This window comes from Camponotus vicinus, unplaced genomic scaffold, assembly GCF_025532165.1.
Source record: "Camponotus vicinus isolate PSW18456_S1 unplaced genomic scaffold, iyCamVici1.0 SCAF_6, whole genome shotgun sequence".
NCBI lineage: Eukaryota > Metazoa > Arthropoda > Insecta > Hymenoptera > Formicidae > Camponotus > Camponotus vicinus.
In genome coordinates this window covers 13,512,495-13,539,069 of record NW_028141978.1, presented here as the reverse complement: position 1 = coordinate 13,539,069, position 26,575 = coordinate 13,512,495, and the positions used below count along the sequence as shown (strand labels likewise).

The window sequence follows — 26,575 nt, the reverse complement described above, 5'->3', positions numbered from 1 at the left end:
GAATTCATTGCATGGTATGTCACAATTTGGCGAGATATTACTCCATCTGGAAGAAACGCTGTCAATAATCAGATCTGTTGGCATGTTAGTAAAAAGAGAAATTACATCCAGCGAAACTAATCTGAAATTGTTGTCGAGGTATGTATTAGACAGTTTTATTACAGTTAAATATAATATTGTCATAATAGAAATTAAAATTTTATTTTTAATTTTTAATTTCATACTAACAATGAATCTTTTGTCAATTCATTATTAATACATTTGAGTCAAATTAATGATTGTAGTCCCATAAAAATTTTGATCTTGTAAAGAACTGTATAGAGTATTGTATAATGTTGATAAATTTCCTCTCACAAAAATAAATAATATACAAAGAGAGAATAAAATCCTAACTTTCAAATTGATATGATTCAAATCAATTACAAAAATATTTGAACACGACTCTTTTAAATGTATCCGTTGTTTAAAATTCTCTATATGTTTGATTTCAATTTATTTTCATATAATTATATTTCACCTGCGCCGTCAACGCCATGAATGTTTATCATATAATATTATGCACTTGAGGGCGATTTGTATTTAAATATTTTTGTAAATTGCACTAAATAATATAATATTTATAAGTGTATGATATGTATGAAAAATTAATTCTCCACAAATTAATCATTAAAAAAAGCATGTTAAATTGATATTTGAATCAAATTCTTCTCGAAAATCTTGAAATTTATTATTACTTCTTTTTTATGAGTCTATTGACTATTTTACTGTGAGCACACACAACTGTCATCATTTAATTTTATTCTTCTTTTTAAGCCTTTTACATGTCTCATTAATATCTATATGTATATTTACATATAAATATTTTTTTATGAATTTATAAAAATATCAAATTTATAATCTATCACATATATCACATATAAATACATCATAATGTATAAATGAGTTGTTAAATATATAAATCACTTAATCTACCATAATATCGAATACAAATAAATGGTATTAAATGGTATTTGCAATTGACTTATATTTTTCTGATGCACGATTTTTATATCTAAAACAATACACAATTTGTACACAATTTGTACATTACATTTCCTGTATAATTGTATTATTTTGAAGAATTCTATGCGAATGAAAAAGTTTTTTCTTAAAGAAAAATTAAAAAATATCAATCGAAAACAGTTAGCATCATTTGAACCATCATTCTATCTTCACACACAATATCTTAAAAATATACTTAATTAATTGTTTCCGGGTGTAAATTCTCCGATTGTACGTGAGATGTAAATACCCATATAGGGTTTTACTAACGGTCCTATTCTGGCCCAAAATTGGTTGCCAAGTCACCAATATTGGCGCGATAATGGTGCCTATGACTGGCCTAGCAATGGAACTTCTCTGGAATGATAACTTCGGTCCAGCAATAGGTAACAATGTACGGCCAAACATGATAACCAATGATGGGTCATTAATAGTCAATATATCTTGCCAATATTTCGCCATTAATGGCTAATCTATTATGCCAATACTTGGCTAATAATATCGTTCTTACGATGCTCGACTTAGCCAAATTATTTTTTTTATTGCTTTATCGCGTTAATACATTTTTACAAATATACATTTATCAAAATATATTTTACTAAAAATTTTTTCCCTTTTTATTAAGAATACTTATATATAATTATTATACGTTAATGTATTTTTAATAAAAAATCGAAAAACATCCTATAAACTATTTTATAAGTATATATTTTTAATAATTTATTGCTGCAACAAAGCAATAAAAAACGTTTACTCGGACTCGAGCGATTGCTGCAAAATTGCTGCGAAAAAAAAGAAATGCTGTGCAACAACGAATTTAGAGCGGTTACGGACTGCGCAGAGGATTTCTTTCGTTGGCTATTTATACCTGCCAAGTTTCTAGAATTTTCTGGCAAATTTGAAAATGCCAGGCATGGGCGAATACAGTAAGCCAAGTATTGGCCAATCATTGGTCACCGTATATCGGGCCAAGCATTGGCGTTGTAGCAAAGTGTAGCGTTTTCTTATGTAAATGGCACCCAATTATTCCCCAAGCATAGAATATCAAATATCGACTAATCATCGGTTACCATATATCGGGCCAAGCATTGGCCCTGTTGTCAAGTCTGGCTATTCCTATATGGGCATTCTATCTCCAATATCCTAAAAATATACTTAATTAATCGTTTCCGAATGTAAATACTCCGATTGTACGTGAGATGTAAATAACTGCAAACCGGATTTTGCATAAAATTCCACAATTTCCAATTAAATAGATATATTATCATCTATAATGTGAGATAAAAAAAATGAATAAAATTTTTTTTTACATCCGTAATTGATTTTTTAATTGTTTTTCGAGATAAATTTTTCAATCGTATGATATATTTAATATAAATAAAAAAGTCTTCATTATTTATCCGTTGCTTCATAAAATTCTTAAATATCATAGTATTTTTAAAACTATAGCTTAGCAATAAAGTTTTTTCTGCGAAGTATCCTGTACATACAGTATATTTTATAATAGATAAGTTGTTTCATTAGCAAGTCGATGATGATTGCGTCTCCTAAGAAGAATCGCTTTACATTCCAAATGCAAGTCGATCCTTGATTTCTTTCTTCCACGAAATCGTTTCGAGGAAAGAAAAGAATCGTGGAGTCCACCGGACGTAACATATAACATGACGAAATAAAATTTTCTGTAATATACAAACGTATTTTATATCATATGTATAATTGGTAACGACAAGGACAGAACATGATACAATATTTTAAATTAACCTAATTGTAAAAAAATTTTTTCTCATATGTTATTGCGTGACAGTGTAAGCAGCTACTTGCAATTATAAGTTTAGAAATAATAATAAAATAAGCGGGTAGAGCTAGGTCGGTCCCTGACGTCATTTAGATTAATAAGTTCTTCTGTGACAATTAACTAAGTTGTTTCATTAGCAAGTTTGTTGTCGATGATGATTGCGTCTTATTATTGGCGCGAATGTGTCTATTATTTTATAATACAGGGCCTCTATAACACTAGGACCTCTATTTAGTAAACTTCGATATAGTGAAGTCTCCCCACTATGCGACCGATATCGATCGGTGGCGAGCGTGGTAGGAGAAGCGTCGGGCGTATACATTCAGGCGCGTAGCGCGCTATTAAGCACTGTGTGTAGAGAGGTACATATTTAACAACAATGACAACGTCGACGAAACGCGCTCGAATTACATATTGTGATCGGTTGAAAATTATTGACAAATTAGACCAAAAAAGTGAAAAAATATTTTTAACTGAAAAATGTCGAAAACAAAATCGGGGACCCGTCCCTACACGTGGCTGCTGATACGGTTCTGCAAGAGACTACATCAGTTGCGCAGAGTCTGCTTGGGTGGAGCGTGCACAGCCTTCGATTTATGCAAGTGTGATGCGGTGCCGGTCCCACCGCAGTTCACTAAATCGAGGTCCTAGTGTAAGTAATTTTACAAGTTTTGTCTTTAGAAGGAGAGTGTTGTTGTCGTGATTTAACCATCGCAGACAAACAATATCATACGTATTTTGAAAAATAGCAGATTAAGAAATTGCAGATTAAAAAGAAATTAAATTGAGTTCACAAATTGTTGACGATGTGCGGTGAAAGTTTTGCTAAGAAGAATCGCTTTACATTCCAAATGCAAGTCCATCCTTGATTTCTTTCTTCCGAAATCGTTTCGAGGAAAGAAAAGAATCGTGGAGTTTACCGGACATAACATATAACATGACGAAATAAAATTTTCTGTAATATACAAACGTATTTTATATCATATGTATAATTGGTAACGACAAGAACAGAACATGATACAATATTTTAAATTAACCTAATTGTAAAAAAATTTTTTCTCATATGTTATTGCGTGACAGTGTAAGCAGCTACTTGCAATTATAAGTTTAGAAATAATAATAAAATAAGCGGGTAGAGCTAGGTCGGTCCCTGACGTCATTTAGATTAATAAGTTCTTCTGTGACAATTAACTAAGTTGTTTCATTAGCAAGTTTGTTGTCGATGATGATTGCGTCTTATTATTGGCGCGAATGTATCTATTATTTTATAATAAGTAGTTTTACAAGTTTTGTCTTTAGAAGGAGAGTGTTGTTGTCGTGATTTAACCATCGCAGACGAACAATATCATACGTATTTTGAAAAATAGCAGATTAAGAAATTGCAGATTAAAAAGAAATTAAATTGAGTTCACAAATTGTTGACGATGTGCGGTGGAAGTTTTGCATTTTGGTTTTGCGTAGTTTTACTTTTCAATTCATCTTCAAACACTCCGCGAAACTTCACAAGTGACAACGAAGAGGATAACATATCGAAGGAGACATATAATCATACGAACTTTATTAGAAACAAAACGAATAATGATAATAATAAAAATCACATCGTTCCATACGAAAAATGCGGCAATACAACTTGCATTCAGCTCTGTTGTCCGCTCGGTGATCGCTTGGTTGGCACGAATTGCATTGCTAGTGAAAATGAATATGTTTTCCCAAACATATATAGCTACTCGAACAATTCAATACAGAGCGGAAATAAAAAGGTGGACGAGCTTTTTCCACTAATCGTTCAAAATCCGTGCCAGGAAGATATACGTTTTTATCTTTATCCGGACTTTTATCTCAAGTACTTGAAGTATATGTTCTTCGCAAACAGCTCTCTGTATCTTCCTTATTTGGACATATTTGTCGAATCAACATTTTATTATTTGGCCGTTGTGGATCATAATCAATTTGATGCATTTATCTGTTTGGAGGCTGTGTACGAAACCATCTATAAAAAAGTGGACATGGTGAATGATCTCGTAAATGAAACCTTATACGAAACAAGTTGTTTATTTGTGATTTGCCGTATAGTGTCTATGTTGATTTTGCTGACAATATTTGTGGTGTATTCTATATTGCCGGAGCTTCGTAACATACATAGTTTCATGCTGCGCAAATACTGCAGTTTGTTATTTTTCGCATACATAACTGAAACTATAAGTTTTCAACCATTATATCCGATCGACGTAGTAGATTTTTCATATTTCATCTGTCTTATAATTGGTACAGTACAGCCAAATGTAATAATGCAGTCAATGCAGTGTGTACAAGTTTCTTTGTTAATTTTTGTAAAAAACATTTAGGCGAAGTAATTTAAATTTTATTGTACGTTAAAATAAAATAAAATATTATTTTAATCTTTTTCACTATTAATTCTTGTGTTTATAAAATTTTAGTGTATCGTACATTAATAAAAGTACATTGGTATTTAATTTTTATTAATTTTTTTTACGATAATACTAGAATGTACGATACATTAAAATATTATAAACAAGAATTAATAGTGAAAAGAATTAAAATAATATTTTATTTTACTTTAACGTAAAACACAACTTAAATTAATTCGCCTAATATTTTTCTGATAATATTAATTAATTATATTGCTTTCTGTGATAAATTCTTACTTAAAGTTAGAAGAAAACTTTTTATAATATAATACAGTTCTTAATAATATATAAAATACTTGTCAATTAGTGACAATTTAAAATTGTTTATTTTATTTTTGCAGCTTTAGTCCGCTATTACTGTGTTTTGTCAAGTTCTGGTTAAGTGCAATGAGTTTCAACATTTGGTGGACACTTAGGTAAATTGTTTATTATATATATATATATATATATATATGTGTGTGTGTGTGTGTGTGTGTATATGCTATACTTTATCTATAATATAAATTTATTTATATAAGATTGTGATATTTTTTATACGACGCGAACACGATATGATAAAATATTCATGTGTGATATGTATAAATAATACATTCAGATTATGTCTATAACAATCCATAAAGATAAAAAAGAATAATGATTTGCATTGATCAGAAAGAATATATCGTGTCTTGTTAATTGGTACTATAAAAATAATTATTTGGCTTGAGAAACGATAATTTTAGTGCAGATATGACACAAATTGCATTTCAGAAATATATATTTTTTTTTTTTGGAAATTTCTAATCTGCTTTTTTTAAAACAAAAAATTAATGTGTATTTTATAAGCATTCAATTGTTAAAAGAAAAATAATATATTATTAAAATAACATATTTTAAATTATTAATAAAGTTATATTAAATTCTAAAATAAATTCATAATATAATTTCAAAATTCATAATATAATATTACTAACCTGTTTGTAATTTTTCATTTTTTTAAATTTTATAAATCCTAAGCCAATATCATTTAAAATTTTCTTTCTTTTTTTTTATATAATAATACAAAATACTCAAGCTTTTTAACGGAAATTGATTTCTCATTTTTTTATTAAACACTTTGCTAAATCAAAATTAAGCTAATGTTAGTAAAATATCGATATATTTCAATATATGGTAATATTTATTATTTTGAGAAATTATATAGCATGAATAATTTTTTATCGTTTATATAAAGCAGACATTCAAGATATTTGATGAAAGGCATATTTATTTTAATATTTGCATCGCAATTTGTTTTATTTGTTACTAATTAATTGTAAAATAAACTCTGCATTTCGCAGAGATTTTCGCTTGTTACCAAAAAGCAAGAGAGCAAAACAAGAGAGAAAAAAATTAATATATTATATCTTTGCTTGGGGAGGTCCCTTCATTTTTATTATTATTTGTATTATCATGGATTTCGTTCCCAACGTGCCGAAAAACTTCCGACCGGAATTTTGCGTCGATAGCTTTTGGTCTTATGGTGAGTGTATGTCACTATTAACATAACTCTATTAACAAAACATCTTATTAATTAACCCTTTGAGAATTCATTTTAAAAATAGAAGTATGTTAGTAGATATGGGCCACTATGGTGCGTCAAAACAAACCCCCACCACTCGGCCCCTGGCGCCGTGGGCGTGGCCAGGTGAAGTGGAGGGAGGCGTTCTGATTGGTGGAAACAATGCCCCACCTCCCGAAGTCTCGATTTTGATTGGCTTGCACCATAGTGGCCCAGAGTTTGATTGGCTTGCACCATAGTGGTCCAGAGTTTGATTGGCTCGCACCATAGTGGCCAAGAGCTGCGATTGGTCGACGCCGGCTGTGTCGCCGATTTATCAAATTTTTATTTCCCTACCTCCGCGGTACTAGACTCGAAGAAGCAATCCTCCTCCCACTCCAGCCCTGGCCCACCTGTATAGGTTCCGAGTCAAATTCCCGTTACCTAGCCCTTAGTCGCTCTCGCTACGTCTTGGCAGAACGAACCCCCCCACCTACCGACTTTCGGAGGGTAGCCGCCGGTATATGTCTCGAGGAAACAATCCTTACCTCCCCACTCCGTCTCGGGGCCCGCTATGGAATATCGAAACAAGCCCACTCCGCTCGAACAGTTCATGACGCACTTTATCGGAAAAAGAGACAAAGCATCTCAGTAGGAGACAATAATTATTATAATTATTATAATTATTATAATTAGACTACATTGCACTACAGAGGTAAAAAGATGAACATGCGGATGATTGAACGCGAGGCGGGGGTGTTATAAAGGAAGAAGGGAAAAGTTAAAAGTATTAAACACGAATTAAGATAAAAAATTTTCACATTTATTAATATACCCGCATACAATTCGTAGTACTTCGCAAAAATTTTTTTTATATCTTCTTACAATTAAACACGCTATTAATTAACATTATATTTTTCATGTTTTTTTTCGCGAAGAAAAATTTTATGAAATAATTCTACGATTAAATGATCGTTATATTTGCAATTTTCGGAAAAAAGACTAAGAAATCCATCGAGATCGTAACCGCTGCACATATAATATAAAAATACACAACTGTAGAGTCCGCAGGTTTGAGAGAAAAGCCCTTGTAGTTGTTCGGTATTCCATCGATAAATGTTGGAATTTCGCCGGAGACGTAGGAAAAAACCCGGATACAAGGGCGGTATTCCGTAGCTATCGAAGTATGTCCCTGTACCGTCTTCGTCGAGGAAGAAAGCGATCCAGTGTTCTTCAGGGCGATTATGATTGTCCGTATTAGCGACGATGGCCGTCGACCTCGTCCACGCCATCGGCAATCTGTCGGCAGGATAGACTCCCACATGTTTGACATCTAGCTGACGCAATGCTTGCAGAATTTCGCGAGAGTCCATTTGTTTGCAGCGAAGACGAGCGAACAAGCGGTATTATTTGAATAATTTCTTTTGGTGGCTTGTTTTCGGGTTGTACAGCTAACGGATTTTCTGTTTGCGCGGGGCGGTTAATAGCCGCACGTTCGATTTTTTGCAGATTTTTCTTCTCTATTTTATTATTTGATTGTGCTTTAATATTTTCATTTTCATCGTCGTCGTCGTCGTCGCTTACTATCAAAATTTCGGGAGAACTGCAAGTCGTTTGAGTAATGCTGTCTCCGTCGCTGCTGAAATTATTTTGCGCAACAATCCAGCTTTTTAATTTGTAAGCGTTGCGTAATGCACAATGAAAGATTCCGAATTTTCGAAATCCGTGATGTCCGCACTCTTCTTCTACCGTCAGAATTTTGAATGCCGGTGAGATGCCTTCCAAATTATATATATTTCTAGAAAGTAGATTCCTCAAATAACTCGCTTTCTCGTTTCCTCTAACATAAATGTGACGCACGCATCTTGTAATTTGCCGCAGTTGCGATGTAAAATATTTCGGATTAGTTTCGCCATCGAACCATGCCGTGATGATTTCGCGTGAGCCAGTTGTTTTCTTGTCTTATTTTTTCAGGTAATTCGGCAAACGAATGCGTCGGTATCATAATCCAATGATCGACGATTGGAGCGTCAATCGTTACAACAGCAACCTCCTTAGGGATAAACTTTTTCTTCGCATCGCGGAAACCCTGAATATCGACGACTATATCCATCTTACGAAAAAAACTTATGTGATTCGACGCGAGGCTCTATGTAAAACAACGACGCCGAGCGTGTCTCCAACGAAACTGAATATTTTTCGAAACGTTGCGCACTGATGTCGGAGTTTTGAGCGAAGTAGAGGGGGAACAATTTTAAGCGTCTATAAAAAATTTACCCCGAAAAATCGACGATGACCTGACGAGACGAGTCGATTTCTATGACATTATCGAATTCGGCATAGATAATACAATTAATCGTCTCGGAAAGTGCTCTTACGAATCGCACTTCTAATCATAAACTACCATGTTTGACGAGATTCCAATGTCCAGCGCAATTAGCGGATAGATCGGGAGTAAGATCAAAAGCGAATAAAGTATATCCTTTGAAATAGTCGTCTCTGCTTATAGAATTTCCCTCGTTCAAAAAATGAATACCTGTTCCCGAGAAAAGCGTTTGATAAGCTTCGATGTAAAGCGGTTCCTCCTCGGAGAAAGCTGGTTGCAAAGGCCTACTGGGGATTTGCGTGCCATCGACGTACAGCGAGAAGAAATTTATTCCGTAGTTCTTGAAATTAAACGGATTTAATTTTCTGTCACCGTTAAACGCTTTATTACTAACGAAACCGACTATTACTCGCTTCGGTAATTGACCGAGTATTACATTATCTAACGATTCACCCATAACGCCGCTATGAATCGTGAATGTTTTAACCTCGACTCTCGTGAGAGGATACTTGGCTGTAACTTTACTCATCATTCTAGCATGCGCGAGTAACAAACCCGAGCTTATTTTCGCCCTTCTAACGAGCAAGGTAGTGTCGAGAATGTGAATTTTCGATGTTCCGCTACTTTCCATGAGACAGAACGAATCTTTCGAACGAACGAATCTCAACCGTACTTCTACACCGTTAATTAAAAATTTGTCTTGATTGAAAACGTCGCAATGGAGATGTCCTACGAGATCTAACGCCTTTCCTCCGGAAATGTAACGAGCGCGTCTCGCGAGAGCGGGATTGCCGGGATTTGTTTCCAACAGATCGTCCATGTGTCCGGGTGCATCCATGTCCCATAGACAGGAAGTTAGATGGGAAGTTTTTGCGGGTGAAGAATAATTTAACAACGCCTCTATGTACGCTCGGTACGCGTAAGCGTTGTTTGGAGGCGACACGAGCTTTTGATTGAAATACACGTCGATTTGATTGAAGATAGAATGAAGCAAATGATTTACAGGGCCTGCGGCTATTCTTTCGGCGCTTGTTCCTGAAGCCTGTCTCGCGGAATCGGCGTTTGTTTCTACACGTAGACGAAGACTCAGCGTGGTGTGCGTGAGATCTAAATATTCTTCTCCGTGTCCGGGGATGACGAATTCTATCGGCGAGTCGTCCGAGAGAGAGGTCACGGATTTGTAATGAATCCATTGCGAATTTTCGATGCTAGTTTGCGTAGGTGGTAGAGAGAAGAGATCTAGTTCGCTCTTTAAACACTCGCTCGAATGCGTGTGAAGAAAAGACATATTTCGCAAATTGCTCGCTGTCGTCCGTCGCTCGCCACCGTCGTTAAATTAGAATGCTCCGAATATAACCGCTTAAGAAAATATATCGGATACGGTACGTTTTTTACCGATTTTACGTCGTTTCGCAGACGTCTTAAGTCTTTTTTTCACAACCGTACGACTTTTCTTCTTCTTTTTATTTCTCTGCGCTTTTGTACTCGTTCTTTTTTTCCCAACCGCTTTGATTTTCTTACTCGTCCGTCGTCGCTTGCGAGCCGATGTTATTGCGGATCGTGCGATGTGATTATCAAGCCCGACAAAAGGGAACTGAGCTACATGCATTTTCGCATCAGACTTATATCCCGAACCCTTCATTAGACTACTTATTTTTTCTTTGGCTTTTCTCTTGAGTTTGTCTCGCGATTCTTCAAAACGGTGTTTGGCCGCTACCTTAAATGGCGTATTGTTTTCGACGTCTTCGATTACATTAACGCCAGCCCGTAAAGCTTCTTTTCCCACAGCTCGCGCGGCTTTACCTAAATATGGTAGTACGCGTCTGAATAATCCCCCGAGAAAACTGCCGATTCCGTGACCGCGCTGATAGGGCGATCCGACGAAAACTCGCGGGATTCCTCCGCCGCGACCGCCTCCGTTCTGTAATTCGTCGCGATATACCGAGTAATAGTCTATTAATAATAATAATAATAATGAACGGTCAGATGCGTTTTTCTCTTTCGCGGATTCCGTGTATTTTATAATATCTAATCGATACACCTAAAATGCAAAGTTACCGTCAACGTTCCGAATTCGAATGGTATGCTCTTCCCCAGCTGATCTCTTATATCTATTTCGATCGTACGGAAACTCGTTCGCCGCAGCGCGATGTATTGCGCGGGCGAAAAATGCTTTATCTGAGTGGATGCAAACGGATAATCGTTTCGTGCATCGTGCGCGACTATTCGAAGAAGAGGCGATTGTACATCGCCCGTAATATAAGGTTCGCAAATGTCGCAGTAGACGAAAAGTTTGTCTGGAATACCTCGCAACAAACTAGCTGGTATGTCGGCTATTATATAGTCGTCACCCGTGAGTACAAAAGGAAATTTTGGAAAAGCAATGCTCGAAGAAGGAGGAATGTCAGGATTGTAGTAGATCGGTAGTAGATCGTTCGAACTTCCACAGCGTGAATCAAAACCGAGCATACGACAAAGCTTGTCGGAAAAATGCACATGATGTTCCATATCGCATTTCCTCTCTTTGCAGGAAAGTCTCATAACAACTTTACCACCAGCTTTTAATTCCCAAACGACATGGGCTTTTACGGGTTTGCACGCGTCATTCATTGTCTCTATAATATCGCGTACGCTCGAATAAACGCCTGGTGATACTTCGACATCCGCATGAGAAAACGCATCGATGCTCTTATTAATATCGATAAATTTTATTGTTCCTTCTCCAGGGCGTATATGTAAAAAGCTACACGGAAACTGGATCTCCGTGAGCGCTACTTCCCAACGACCGCTTAAGTCTATACGCTGAGGTAATTCGGTGGTGAAACACGTTGTTTTATTTTCCGGAAAGTAGCGCATGCTACTATTACTCGGGAGGATTATGTGAAATTCTTCCCCTCTCATTTTGATATTAAACTCGAGGCTGATATCCAAGAATCGAATTTAGAAGGATATCCCCGCCAACTAACTAGTAATTGTTTATTGTCGCCCCGTCCCTTGGTTTTTATCACGTGGTCTACGATAAATTCTCCCTCTCGTAAGTCTTTAATAACTTGCGTTAATTCCTGCTCGTAAAAAATCCCGTCTATAACCTCGCCCTGTAAATCGCTTAGTTCGTATACAGGAGGTCTTCTCCATTCGAGAACGTGATGAATTCAAAATATTTCTTCACTCCATCCCGCCTCGTATCCTTTCTCAAACGCTGCTTTTGCTCTACTAATGCGTACGAGCTCGCCCGCTCTGTATTTACACTTTTGTTTGCGCCCGCGATTTTTTCTTCCTTCAGCATCTTCGGCATTGATATTCCAACGTCGATTCATATTTTCTCGCGCGATACGCGCATTTTCCAACGTAACGATCGCTGGTTGCATTTTAATGCTAGAATGACGAGTATGATTGTAAGCGTGAACAATATCCTGCAAAATATCGATATAACGGCGAGTATTTTTATGTGTAAAATAGCGCCACATCCTCTCCTTAAGTGTTCTATTGAAACGTTCGACTATAGCTGCTTTGATATCGGGATTTCGCGCTACACGAAATCGGATATTTTTTTCTTTTAAGAATTTTTGTACAGCGCTCGCGATAAATTCTTTACCTTTGTCGGTTTGTAGGTAAACGGGTAAACGTTTTTTGTTTCTCGAGAATATGTTCTGAAAGGCCTTTATCACGCACGCCGAAGTTTTATCGCGCAAAGGTTCTACCCAAGCAAATTTGCTAAGTACATCGATAACCACCAGTAGATAGGTATATCCGTCGTTATAACTCTTAAGATTACGAAGATCGATTAAATCAGCCTCCCATAAATCATCGATATTTGTCACGTTATAATGTAAACGCGGAAATTTTCGTCGTACTGGACGATGCAGCGTGTACGCGTCTTGCGATTTAAGCCAGTCGACAACCTCGTTACGCGAGAAATTCGGCTTAGCCGCTCGTGATAAATTGACCGTCGCTGAATAACCCGCGTAGTGCGAAGGATCGTAATATAATTTTTCGAGTTCCATCTTATTAGAATTTGCTCCAACCGAATAAACCTCTTGCTTTCTTCGTCGGGGAATTCTCGTCCTTACTTGCTAATGTTTTATCGGCCTCATCCTCATCCTCATCGGCAGATATAAATACCGTATCTCCTTCGGATACAACTGTCTCGTTTAACCTGCTGCGTGAACGACGAGTTTTCGGAGTGGAAGTAACAGCTGCTAATTCGCTGCTTTTAATACGACGAGCTATTTTGCCTACGTGTAAAAAACTACGATTTCCTATGAGACTGGAAGGTGTGTTTATGTCCTGCAGTAATCGCGCAAACTGAACTCTTCCGATTGCTTTTACTGTTTTTCTCTCGCGTATCGCGTCATTTATGAGATCGCTAATATTCGAACCCGTTACAACCGCACCGTTTATAGTCACGAGTCCTTGTCTATCCCAACCGATCTTTGACGACGGAGCATCGAGTAAATATTTCAATAGCGTGTGAGCTTTGTAGCGATAAGTTTTCGGCACACTTTCGATTATATTTTTAATCATTTCCGCCGATTGATCGCGTTTTTTTCCGAAACTATTAGCGTCACCTCCTCCTCCATCTTCAACGCTACTAATTAAAGTACGCGTAAATTCTTCGGTATCGTCATCTTCTAAGTACATGTCCTCGTCTTGCTCAGTTTTATCATCGGCGTCGCCGTTTAAAGCCCCACGCGAATCTTTGCGAAAACGCTTTTTTGCATCCCGAACAAAGATAACGTAAAGATAACGTTGAAGTACTTCTTTATACATTTTCCATCTTTCACCCTCGTCGGCGGGAGTCGAGAGATTGAGAATACGACACATCTCCGCATCGAGTCGCGATAAAGGGGTTCCCGGTGTCCGTACAGATTTATTATTATCATTTTCCGTATTATTAACATTTTCCGACTGTTGATTTTGCTGCTGCTGCTGCTGCATTCGTTGCATTTTTTCGAGATTTTCCGTAGAAATTAAAACCATTTTTTTAGCCTTTTCCATTTTTAATACTTTTCCAAATATTATTATTTTGCCTCACAAAGAATATAAAGAATTGTATTTCTTTTCACTCGCCGATAATCCGTGATAATAAAGCTCCGAGTATAGGACCGATAATATAGGGTAAAAATCCTCCGCGTTGTACCAATAGTTTTCTTTTAGTCTTCAAATTACCCCGCTTTGCCGCGATGCGCCGTAAAGTCGTTTTATGCTTGGACAAGCGCTTTTTTTCGCTAGATTCGAGCGGTACGTTACCTTCGAGCGTATTGAAAATACACTCCTGAATACACTTTACAAATTTATTGTCGGCATCGCGTAAGAACGCCGCTCTTTGATTTTTTTTCAAATAGCATAGAGTTTTTAAGAGACACAGGTTCCTCTCTCCGATGCAACGTTTTGCAGTCTTTATTGCGCTATTCGATAAATATATCCTCGATGTCGCTGTCGATGATGTTTTGTTAGAGTCTGCTTTTTTCACCATTGCGTCGTAATCGCACAACTACAACTCGCGGCTGCGAATACCTTTCTTTTATACGCTTCCGGCTCTAATGACAGATTTACGTGGTATGTAGACGTAATGTAGAGTATCCTCCGGAAAGATACACGTGCGAAATCGGTATTCGTCTGGAGTCGATTGTTTCAAATCGAGCAATAAATATCCATGCGGCTTCGAGGTAGCGTCGTAGTACGCTTCTTCCATAAATTTTGGATCGTCGGGATATACCTGACGCGCTAAATGACGAATTTGCGCACGATCGCACGGATTTTTGAAAACTACTATATAATTCGCGTTGAGAGATATGTCGCGCTGTCCACGTCCCTGATGGAAAAGATTTTGCGAAATGAGTATAACGCTGAGATTCTTATGATGACTTCCTTTCGTAAATAGATCCACGATAGCGTCGCACGAAGACGATTCCCTCATAAGATCGTCGATTATCACCAATTTCGGAGAAAGCGCATCGTTAGAATAATCCTCCGGACGCGGTAACCCTTCGCGAAATTCGATTATATTTTTCCTCGATTTTATTAAAGCATTATCGCTATATTTGCTCTCGCTTTTCTCTTCTTCTCTCTCTCCCGTGTCGCAATGTAAGCACTGATACGCATCTTGCCACTCGGCGTAATAAAATAAAATTCTCTCGAATCGGACATCGGACATGCGGGATAAATGTCGAAGAAATGTTTTCACGAAAATTGTTTTCCCGCATCCCGTAGGGCCGCAGACGATCGACGTCCAAGGATGTTTCCAGCGCACGTCCATTACACAAAATAATCGATTTCGCGTTTAGGAACAATCTCATAAATAAAAAAGTAAACGACGATATTTAACAACAATAATCTAAGAAAGAAAAAAATGCGCATGCTCCTCGAATATTATTTGCAGGAATGTAAGAAGAAAATAAGCTTATTCGCGTGGGGCCCCATCCGCGCCGGCCACGTGCTCGCGCTAGCGTTCTGTTACGCGTGCGAGCGGAAAGCACCGCTGATTAGATGATACACGACGCGCGACCGCGAGTAAGCGTATTCGCGCGAGGGTAGGCTCGCATCGGCGACTTTCGCGAGCACCAACGCTAATGAGCTTATAATTGATTCTCCATATACGCTTATAGTAAAAATAAAATGCTTAAATTCTGGAAAATATATTTTAAATCGATGTATCGCCTAAATTACAAAATACCTGTACATACTCGTATTTTATGAATCAACCGATAGCTGACTCAGACAAACACTATCCCCCCGTGATATAATAATAATATCTAGAGATTCTTAAAACCCTAAACACACGTTAAAAAACTAGAGACATTCAATAAAATAATCTCATCTTAAGATAACCGTCAATAGTTTTCATTTTAAAATAACCCCGCTATATTTGCAATAGTGATTAAGAAAACAATTCTGTTTCCAAATAATTTAGGAAGATATGGAAAATCTTTCTCACCTTGAATCTACCCTAGCGAAACCCTCATCCTAAATCCTCAACCTATTTTATTCTCATGCTGAAACAGCATATATACCGTATCGACTAAGAAATCTGATAAGATTTCACATTTTTTTTTAAATTAAACATTCAGATATACCCCCGCCCGTAATATCTATAAATTTATCATTCGAATCTTCCTTAATAAAACATCCCCTAAATATTTTTCCCGTGGTGAATCACTAGAGATATAGCTTAGAGAAAATTTTTAGAAGTTTCTAGAAACGTTTATAGAAGTTTCTCGGTATTTTTCTTTGATTATTGTAAAATATTTTGTTTGAATACGCATTTATGCTCACTTCTGCCCATATTATTTCCCCCCACTCTTTTTGCTTAGATTTTTTTTTTAGGGGAGAAGCAGTAATATAAGCGCGAGGACAAACCGTGTATTCATTCGAATTTCGTCGTTAACAGAAGTTAAGTCTCGAGCGAAGAAGAAAAATTCTACGCAAATACGCTAACGTTGTTGTTGTGATTATTTTTTGCACAGTACATTTTTCGAGTTTGTTTCGAGTGGTTAATAGTAATGGCTGGAACGACCGAAATAGCCAGTTTTGTGAAATCCTCGCATGTTTGCGATATTAAGGAGCCGGGAAATGGAGACAATAAAATCGGCAACGGTGGAAGAAACCGACATTTGTTGCTATCAACAACATACGGACTTAATTCATCCTTCACTAAGAAGATACAAGTGGGATTGCAATCGACGAAGGAAGACTGTTTTGTTCCAATTGTTAAATTAACGAGCAATAATGCCGATGGGATTTGTCTCGACTCCGACACGTGGCAGCAATTTCAATCCTGCATGGAACATATGAGACAGTATTTGAACGACGATCAAAAAAGAACGGGAGGAATAAATCCGATTATTATTAACAATATCACCATCAACTTTACCAGCGCTTATGGCTCGAGGGCTATTCTAGTGGCATACAAGGAAACCAACGAATATTCCGCGAGTAATGTCGAGAAGGAAGAACAACCTCCGTCGAAGAAACGAAAAACTTATAACACCGCTATCGTGATGCAGAAAGTTACTTTCCTCGGCTTGGAAAATATTATAAAATGCATAGATACGCATTTGTCGCAATTAATTAATATCGTTGATACTGTCAATACATGTGCTAACTATATAATAAACGAAATAGAATTAAAACTTCCCTCATCGTACATAGATTGCGAAATTATAAAACTCACAATTAAAGGAAATTATGAACAAATCGAACAAAGTGTTCGAACTCAAATTAATAATTTAACATTTTTAGATGTATATTTCAGCATTATATTTGTAGAGATACTTTCGCTTAAATTTAATGAAATTTCTCGTGCGATTTTACAAAAACGAAAATTTTATGAAAACCAATAAATAAATGTACATCGATAAAATATAATAAATAACATAACAAGTTTTTCTTAAAAAAAAAATTCACAGAGTACTTTTTACTACGTTTTCAACATATTTCCCGATATCTCCTTCTGTCCTTTACTGCGAACACGCAGCAACACGTCGTGTATTATTATTATTATTAGCATTAAACGTGTATTTTTTCTTATAAAGAAACAAATAATTTTAAAAATTTATTATATTCGAGCAATAGCTATGGTCGACGCAAAATAAAAATCTTTGACAAATAAAATAATTACAAATTTTTTTTATTACGCCTAGTTTTTAAGAAATCATATGCGTAAACCATTACTTAATTAAGGTAATTAGCAAAATGTTTAGCGTCAGTTGCTTTCTCGAAAAATAAAATAAGAAATGAAATAGATTATTCGCGCTACGGTAAAAAATATAATTACAATACGGTATATACGACTACAAGAAATTTCAAACTTTTACATTTTTTATGGACTTCTCCGTGCGCTGATAAAGGTTTGTTTGATTTTCCTTTTTGAGTGGGGAGGAAAATATATAAAATGGACAACGCTTAACCGAATATAAGCATTTTCGAGATTTTCTTTGCCCGAGGAAACTTGTACGATTTTCACTCGCGTGTTATTCCTTTAAGAAAAAAAATGGCGTGTAATAAAAATTTGATATCGAGTTGTGCAAAGTTGGCTGCGAGTTTATCTCCAAAGATAAATTCCGCGAGCTACATTTCCAAATTAACGGAAACAAGTGAACATAATTACAGCGTATTTTCGAATTTCGCGTGTGCCTGCTCCGATACATTGCTTGCGATTTTATATAAATTGGGGCATTTCGGCGGCGACGCGAAATTACTAAATATTGCCGGCGAAATAATTAGTGCACGAAGAGCCTTGAGCGAAGATGAAAAATATGAAGAAGAGGAAGATGTAGGTGGACATATAACCTACCTACTTCGAAACTACAGTAGGATCCAGTCGACGGGTAATTATTTTACTTATTTTATTTATTTTTGCTTTCAAAGAAAAAATACGAAAAATCGCGATTATAAAGTTAAATATTTAATTACTAATTAATCACAGGAAACAATAATCTCGCGAGAACAGCGATAGTGCGACCTTCACGTAGACGCCGCGCAGAGGAAGAACCCGAGGCAGGTCCTTCGCGTAAGTTTTGCACGTAATGAAAACGAGTGCTAATTTTTCTCGGATAGAATGTTCGGTAGTAATAAAAATAATCAATACTAATAAAAAATATTCTACATTTCAGAAAGACCGCGATTACTCGAGGAAAATCCGGCGATTCCCGTTGTCGTTCTTGACGACGACGACGACGACGAGGAAAACATGAACGCTGACGACATCACATATGCAATCAGTAGCCCTGATAGCGAAGTGTTCTCGCCGGGTAAAGATGATGATTATGTAAAAAATAGGCTAAAACGAAAATTCAAATATAAAAATAATTTTAGAACTGTTTTAAATTTTGTTTCTATAATATTAAATATTCGAATCTTGAAATATTATTAGAATTTCCGCGAGAGATGGAGGAGCGCGGGAGAGTGGAGATTAACGAAGAAGAGCCAGAAGAGAGTGGGGAAGAAGAAGAAGAAGTGCAGGAAGAGGAAGAAGTGATAGTGCTGGAAGAAGAAGAAGAAGAAGAAGAAGAGACTGTGAGAGAGGAAGAAGAGGAAAATATATACGCTCCCTCCAGAGAAGGTAACTTTAATAATTTATTTCTCGATATATTTTTATGCTCGAATTTAATCCAAATTCTTAATTTTTCTTTAGAAACTCGTCGCTAGGGGATTAGCTATTCCCCAGAATATTAGTAGTGGAATAAAAAACAACAAATATTGCTAAAAAGGTGAGATTATTTCGTTGTATTATAATATTTATAGTACGGATTACATTCGAGTATAAAAATATTAAAATAATAAAAATAACAAAAATAGTATTTATAATTTATACGGTTTTTTAACAGTACAATACGGAGGTGGTGTTGACGGCCAACAAAATTCTGCGCTCTCCCACACCAATGAGGAAGAAGAAGCGGAAGAGGATGAGACTGAGGGGGAGGTAGCCGAGTTACCCCGCTCGGAAAATATTTCATCCGAGACCGAGGAGGGTGAAGAGGACGAGGAGGAGGAGCATGAGTACCAGCAGCAACAGCAACAACAACAACAGCAACAACAACAACAGCAACATCAGCAGCAGCAGCAACAACTTCACCAACAGGTCGGAAATAATAATTTTAATTTTGTAAATTTAATATCGGAAAATGCACGACAATTTAGAAGATTCCGGGTAATCGGTAGAGAAGCGAGTTTCGCGATACGTCCGTTGACTGAAGGCAACGATATATATCACTCGTTAGAAAACGCGTTTCGCGAAATTCACGCGTATGCGTTAAATTCATGTGAACCGGGCGATTACGTAGGATTATCGTTTGATTCGCCGAATTTATCGCATGGTCCTGCGGGTATATCTTTTCGTCCGGCGCGTGATTTGAGTTACGAGGACATTTGGAGACTTGTGAGTTCGTTAGCACAGAGCGCCGGTGGTCTCGATATCGCCGACCAATTTAACATACGGGTTTATAATGTCTCGATGCCTTCGGGTCGCGGTCGCGTCACGTTAACACGGGAGGATGTCGCGAAACGTTCGATAGTCGAAATTAATAATTCCGATAACCTGTGCTTCCCTCGAGCTCTCGTAGTAGCTCAAACTTATAGCGAGCGTGGTAATATCCGTACGGGTGAGCTGCATGAGAAATGGAACGCAATAAGATATCAGCATTCTTCGTTACAACGCGAATGTGCATTGCAATTAACGAGAAATGCCGGTGTCGCAATACCGGAAGAGGGTTGTGGAATTCGTGAAATCGAACGTTTCCAGCGTTATTTCGCCGCCGACAATATCGCGATTATTGTGTATAATTTTAATACTTTCGGTCGCGGCGAAAAACCGATGTATGACGGTGCCGAAATACTCGCTTCTCTCGGACGCGAGTCCTCGCGGCGATTAAATATCATGTATTACGAGGATTCGCGACATTATAATCCTATTTTAAATTTAAAAGCCGCCGCTGGTACTCGCGATTATTGCGTAGCGTGTAATGTAGGCTTCCGAAACGATAGACCCAATAGTCACCGGTGCTTAAATGCCCGCGATGCTTATCCGCACCACCGTGCGATTCCACTTACGCCGAAATAAAATGCGACGCGTGCAATCGGCTATTTTACGGTGCAAGGTGTTTCGAGCGTCATCGTAGCGAGAAATCGTACGACGATAGAACACGCGCTAATGTTTGTAGCATCGTGCGATTTTGCGATAGTTGCGGGCGTATCGTTAAATCGAATTTAAAACACGAATGCGGCGTTTCTTATTGCAAATTATGCCGTTCACAACAACCGCGCAATCATATGTGTTATATGCAACCTCTTCGACAACGTGTCGATATTTCCTCTGCCGGGCCATCTTCATCAGCGATGGTACCGGATGAGGTAGATATATCTAACACGAGAGAAGAAGAAGCACGGAACATATGTGATAACGCGGAAAAGAACGAACGTGCATATGAACGCGGAAAGGGACGTGTGGCTTTCGTATTTTACGATTTCGAAACGCGGCAGGACGAGACGGTCGAAGGAACGGGAAATATAAAAAAACATATTCCGACGCTATGCATCGCGCAACAGATTTGTGAAGCATGCGTGGGGGAAAATAACATGTCCGTGTGGTGTCGTTGGTGCGGAGTGCGAGAGTTCGTATTTCAACGCGATCCGGTTAAACAGTTTGTAGATTTCGTTACGCGTCCGGTAAAATATTTTAAACACATAATTTGTATAGCGCATAATGCGAAAGCGTTCGACGCGCAATTTATTTTGAAATATATCGTGGAAAATTGTAGGGATATTGAACCGAAAGTAATTTTAAACGGCACAAAAATTATTCTTTTAACCGCGGGACATACAAAATTCATCGATAGCGTTAATTATATGCCGTTGCGCTTATCCGAATTACCTAAGGCTTTCGGGCTAAAGGATACTGAGGATAAGGGCATTTTTCCGCATTTATTTAATACTATCGAAAATCAAACGTACGTCGGACCGTTACCCGATGTACAATATTATTCTCCGGATAACATGAAATCGCAAGAGCGCGAACGCTTTCTCACATGGCATACCGAAATGAGGGAAAAAAATACCGTGTTCGACTTCCAACGCGAGATAGTGCGCTATTGTCGTAACGATGTTGATATTCTTCGACGAGCGTGCATAGCGTTTAGAAAAATTTTCCTAGATCGCGGAAATGTATGCCCGTTCGAGGAATGTACAACTATTGCTTCGACCTGCATGACGGTTTTCCGGAAAAACTTTTTGCAAGCCGATACGATAGGCATTATTCCTACGGAGGGATACAGATGCGCGAGCAATCATTCGCGTAAAGCCTTACAATGGCTGATATGGATGGAGCGCGAACTCGACCGCCGTATAAATCACGCGGGGCGTGCGCGGGAATATCGCACGATCGAGGGTACGCTCGTCGATGGTTATTTCGAAACGTCTGTTGCGGGAAGGACGCAGCGTCACGTGTTGCAATTTCACGGTTGCTTTTGGCACGGATGTCCAACTTGTTTCCCTGTAAATCGCGATAAAGCGCTTTCGTCGGGGGAGGATCGCGGAGATACATTAAATTCGCGATATGAACGAACTCTCGCAGTTTCATGGCGCCTTCGTCAGCGGGGATACATAGTGTCGGAAAAGTGGGAGTGCGCCTTCGACCAAGAAATGCGCGACAATCGCGTAATGTATGATTTTCTCGCGAACCATCCGATGGTAGAAACACCACCGCTCGATCCTCGCGACGCGTTTTTCGGTGGGCGTACGGGAAATATCGCAACTCAATACGAAGTCACAGGTACGGAGAAAATACGCTACGTCGACGTATGCTCATTATACCCGTTTGTATTGAAGACGGGCGCTTTTCCGATCGGTCATCCGGAAATTTACGTCGGCGATGAATGTAGCGCGTTAGTCGGAAGGTCACCGAATTATAATTTCGACTCGCTCGAAGGCCTCATACGCTGTAGAGTACTCCCTCCTCGTGATTTATTTCACCCCGTACTTCCGCATCGCGTACGAGGAAAATTACTCTTCGCGTTATGTCGTAGTTGCTGCGAAACATTTTCTCAGACACCGTGCACTCATAATGATAGCGAGCGTGAATTCGAGGGTACCTGGGTAACCTGCGAATTACGCAAGGCCGTCGAGAAAGGTTATCTCGTAACGTCGGTAAGCGAAATTTGGCAATATAGAGTTAGCCAATACGATCGTGCGTCGCGGCAAGGTGGATTGTTCGCCGAATATATTAATACGTTTTTACAGCTTAAACAGGAAGCCAGTGGTTGGCCGAGCGAATGCGGGGAAAACGACGATGAGGCAAAAGAGCGATACTTGAGGGAATATGAAAAAACTGAGGGTATCATTCTTGATAAGCGAAACATCGCGCGGAATCCTGGTTTACGCTCGGTTGCGAAACTGTGCTTAAATTCATTCTGGGGAAAATTCGGCCAACGATCCAATTTGCCGACTACCGAAATCGTAAAAACACAACAACGTTTCGCGACATTACTAACGAGCGCCGAATACGAGATAACCGACATATTACCCGTGAATGACGAGGTAATGTATGTTTCGTGGCGACTGCGACAAGAGGCTCTCGTTCCCTCGCCGATAACAAACGTCGTGATAGCAGCGTATACGACTGCACTAGCGCGTTTAAAATTGTACGAGTACCTAGAACGTTTAGATCGTCGTGTATTATATTACGATACGGATTCGTGTATTTTTATAAGCACCGGTGATTCGAACGAATACATGCCGCCTACGGGAAATTTTCTAGGCGACATGACGGATGAACTCGAAAGCTACGGCCGCGGTAGCTATATCGAGGCGTTCGTGTCCGGGGGCCCGAAATTTTACGCCTACACCGGACGTTCGTGCGAACACCGGAGGGTAATACTCACGAAACTTGTAAAGTTAAGGGTATTACTCTCAATTACGAGAACTCGCGACGAATTAATTTTAATGCTATAAAAAAGCTACTATTAGCGAGAGAAAAACACACACAGGAAAACGAAGAAGAAGAAAATAACGAAACTTCGATAAATCTACGCTTTAATGCGATTCGACGTACGGCGTTTCATGAAATTGTTACGCGAAGTGAAACAAAAATATGTGCGCCGGTATTAGTAAAGCGTAGATTTATCAATAGCAGATATTCGCTACCATACGGATATGTGGCGGTATAACAATATTCTTATTTCTTGGGTGACTTTTTCTTTTTTAAATAAAAGTCGCGCATTTACCGATTTTATTTTAAAAAATAGAATTATAAATATTGTAAGTAGCATAAGAAAAATGTAAAATTTATAACAATATAAATATAATTCTTCTTTGTATATATTTCTGTATATTAATAATAAGCAAAAATTTTATTAAAAAATGGCTGGTTTTGAAAAATATTAATAAATGTAAAAATTTTTTATCTTAATTCGAGTTTAATACTTTTAACTTTTCCCTTCTTCCTTTATAACACCCCCGCCTCGCGTTCAATCATCCGCATGTTCATCTTTTTACCTCTGTAGTGCAATGTAGTCTAATTATAATAATTATAATAATTATAATAATTATTGTCTCCTACTGAGATGCTTTGTCTCTTTTTCCGATAAAGTGCGTCATGAACCGTTCGAGCGGAGGGGGCTTGTTTCGATATTCCATAGCGGGCCCCGAGACGGAGTGGGGAGGTAAGGATTGTTTCCTCGAGACATATACCGCCGGCTACCCTCCGAAAGTCGGTAGGTGGGGGGGGGGGTTCGTTCTGCCAAGACGTAGCGAGAGCGACTAAGGGCTAGGTAACGGGAATTTGACTCGGAACCCTATACAGGTGGGCCAGGGCTGGAGTGGGAGGAGGATTGCTTCTTCGAGTCTAGTACCGCGGAGGTAGGGAAATAAAAATTTGATAAATCGGCGACACAGCCGGCGTCGACCAATCGCAGCTCTGGGCCACTATGGTGCGAGCCAATCAAACTCTGGACCACTATGGTGCAAGCCAATCAAACTCTGGGCTACTATGGTGCAAGCCAATTAAAATCGAGACTTCGGGAGGTGGGGCATTGTTTCCACCAATCAGAACGCCTCCCTCCACTTCACCTGGCCACGCCCACGGCGCCAGGGGCCGAGTGGTGGGGGTTTGTTTTGACGCACCATAGTGGCCCATATCTACTTCTGTTTATAAAACAATAAATGTTTATTTATAGATCTAAAATATTTTCGAACAAAGATTTGCATACAAGTGAATTTTAAGTGGATATATTGTGATGTAATCGCTTAAGATTTTTATACATTTATACAGCTATAGATTAAATAAAATTATAACTAAAATACTAAAATGCTAAAAACAATTTATATGTTAAATGTTTGCGACAAGAATTAATATAAGAATTGATATAAAGAAAACTCTTGAGATAAGGAATACTCGCCCTAATTAAATGATTTTGCAATAAGTTCTCGAAATTTTATCTTTTACAATAAAAAGCAATTGCAAGTAATGGTCAAAAAGTTAAAAATATTTTTATTGGATTCATACATTTTTTTATTATATAAATAATGAACAAATTTATCATACTTTTTCATGAATCTTTAAAGTTAATCATAAATAAAAGTTAATTATAAAAAAATGTACGATTAACGCATTTCAGTGATCTTTCTATTATTCTCTCCCTCTTTATATCTCTTTCTATTTAGGATTACCATTTAGAATCACAAGATAATTACAATTTTGTCGAAGAATTAATACCACTTATTTGGGACACGTGTGAAGAATTAAAGAAACAATAAAGAGAAGAAGCTTAATTTAACAGTTAAGAATATCAACGTAAAGAAACGATGTTTATAAGTACATTGTTATTATTCATGTTTATTTTATTGATATATTATTATTACGTACATTATGGAAGAAATGGACGACTTCTTCATCTTTTACCGGGACCTCCGAGCATTCCGATTTTTGGTCATGCATTCCTAATCCAAGTTTCAGCAGGCAAGTACAAAATTTCTACTCTATTTACGTTAATTGACAAATGACTCGTCATTCGTGCATACATTCAAGCAAAAATATTAAATTTATAAATCCTTTGCTCTAAACGTATACCAAGATTATTGCATACAGATTACATATCTGAGCACTTCCCTTTGGAATAATCATTTGTAATTAATTTTTTTTTATTATTTGTCTGTTTTCAAGATTAAGATGCGTTAATATTAAAAATAACAATAAAATTAGCACTAAAATTTTTGAATCGATAATTAAAGATTAAATCATAATTGGCAAATTAGAGATACGGCGCAGTAATTGGAGCTCAAGAAGGGGACAACACTTCCTTGCTTCTGATTACTCGTATATTTTAAATTAAATATAATTAAATAATATAATTACATTAACAAGAATGAACATTTCAGATGATCTTTTGATCCCTCTTCAGCGCGATATTAACAATATGCATTACAAAGTATTATATAAGTGTTTAACGCATCAAATTATAAAAATATCTGCCTTTGACCCGTAGATTAGTTAGAACGCATAGACGTTAGATTGTATCTCGCAGATATCTGTTTCAAATAATTCTTCAAATTATTGTATTCTAATGTGCCAATGTGTTAAATCCCAAGTAAATCTAACAAGTAAAAATATGAATACAAAGAAATATTACATAATATACGTAATATATGCAATATACGAAATATACGTAAATTAACTCTTTACATTTTAATTACTAGTCATAAACATGACTCATCAGATTCTGTGCTTTTTACAAATTGATAATGATATATCGTTGTGTATCTCTCATGTTGACTTGAGATTCAATTGGACTTGAGATGGAATTGGACATATTTCTTTCAATTTGCTATTTTATTACAGGTATGTCGATGATATATCTTTGGCGGTTCCCTTTTCCATGTTCAATGGAATCTTGGATATCTTCAACTCTGTTCATCCGAGATTTCAGTTTACAATGGAGGAAGGAATAATAAATTTAATTTCTTCGATGTTACGA

At 37.4% G+C, this 26,575-nt stretch overlaps 1 protein-coding gene and 1 pseudogene across 2 annotated transcripts; both read left to right on the top strand.

Annotated features, from left to right (window-relative positions):
• Positions 1-4,223: 4,223 nt before the first annotated feature.
• On the top strand, positions 4,224-25,554 carry LOC145973614 (uncharacterized; annotated as a pseudogene). Its single transcript, XR_014439515.1, has 4 exons — positions 4,224-5,101; positions 5,607-5,681; positions 6,585-6,766; positions 25,266-25,554. The product of XR_014439515.1 is annotated as an uncharacterized LOC145973614 (transcript).
• Positions 17,932-20,680, top strand: LOC145973222 (uncharacterized). The gene is made up of 2 exons (XM_083102464.1): positions 17,932-19,173; positions 19,439-20,680. The coding sequence occupies exons 1-2, from the start codon at positions 18,999-19,001 to the stop codon at positions 20,668-20,670; spliced, it is 1,407 nt and encodes a 468-aa protein (XP_082958590.1). The 5' UTR covers positions 17,932-18,998; the 3' UTR covers positions 20,671-20,680.
• Positions 25,555-26,575: the final 1,021 nt, after the last annotated feature.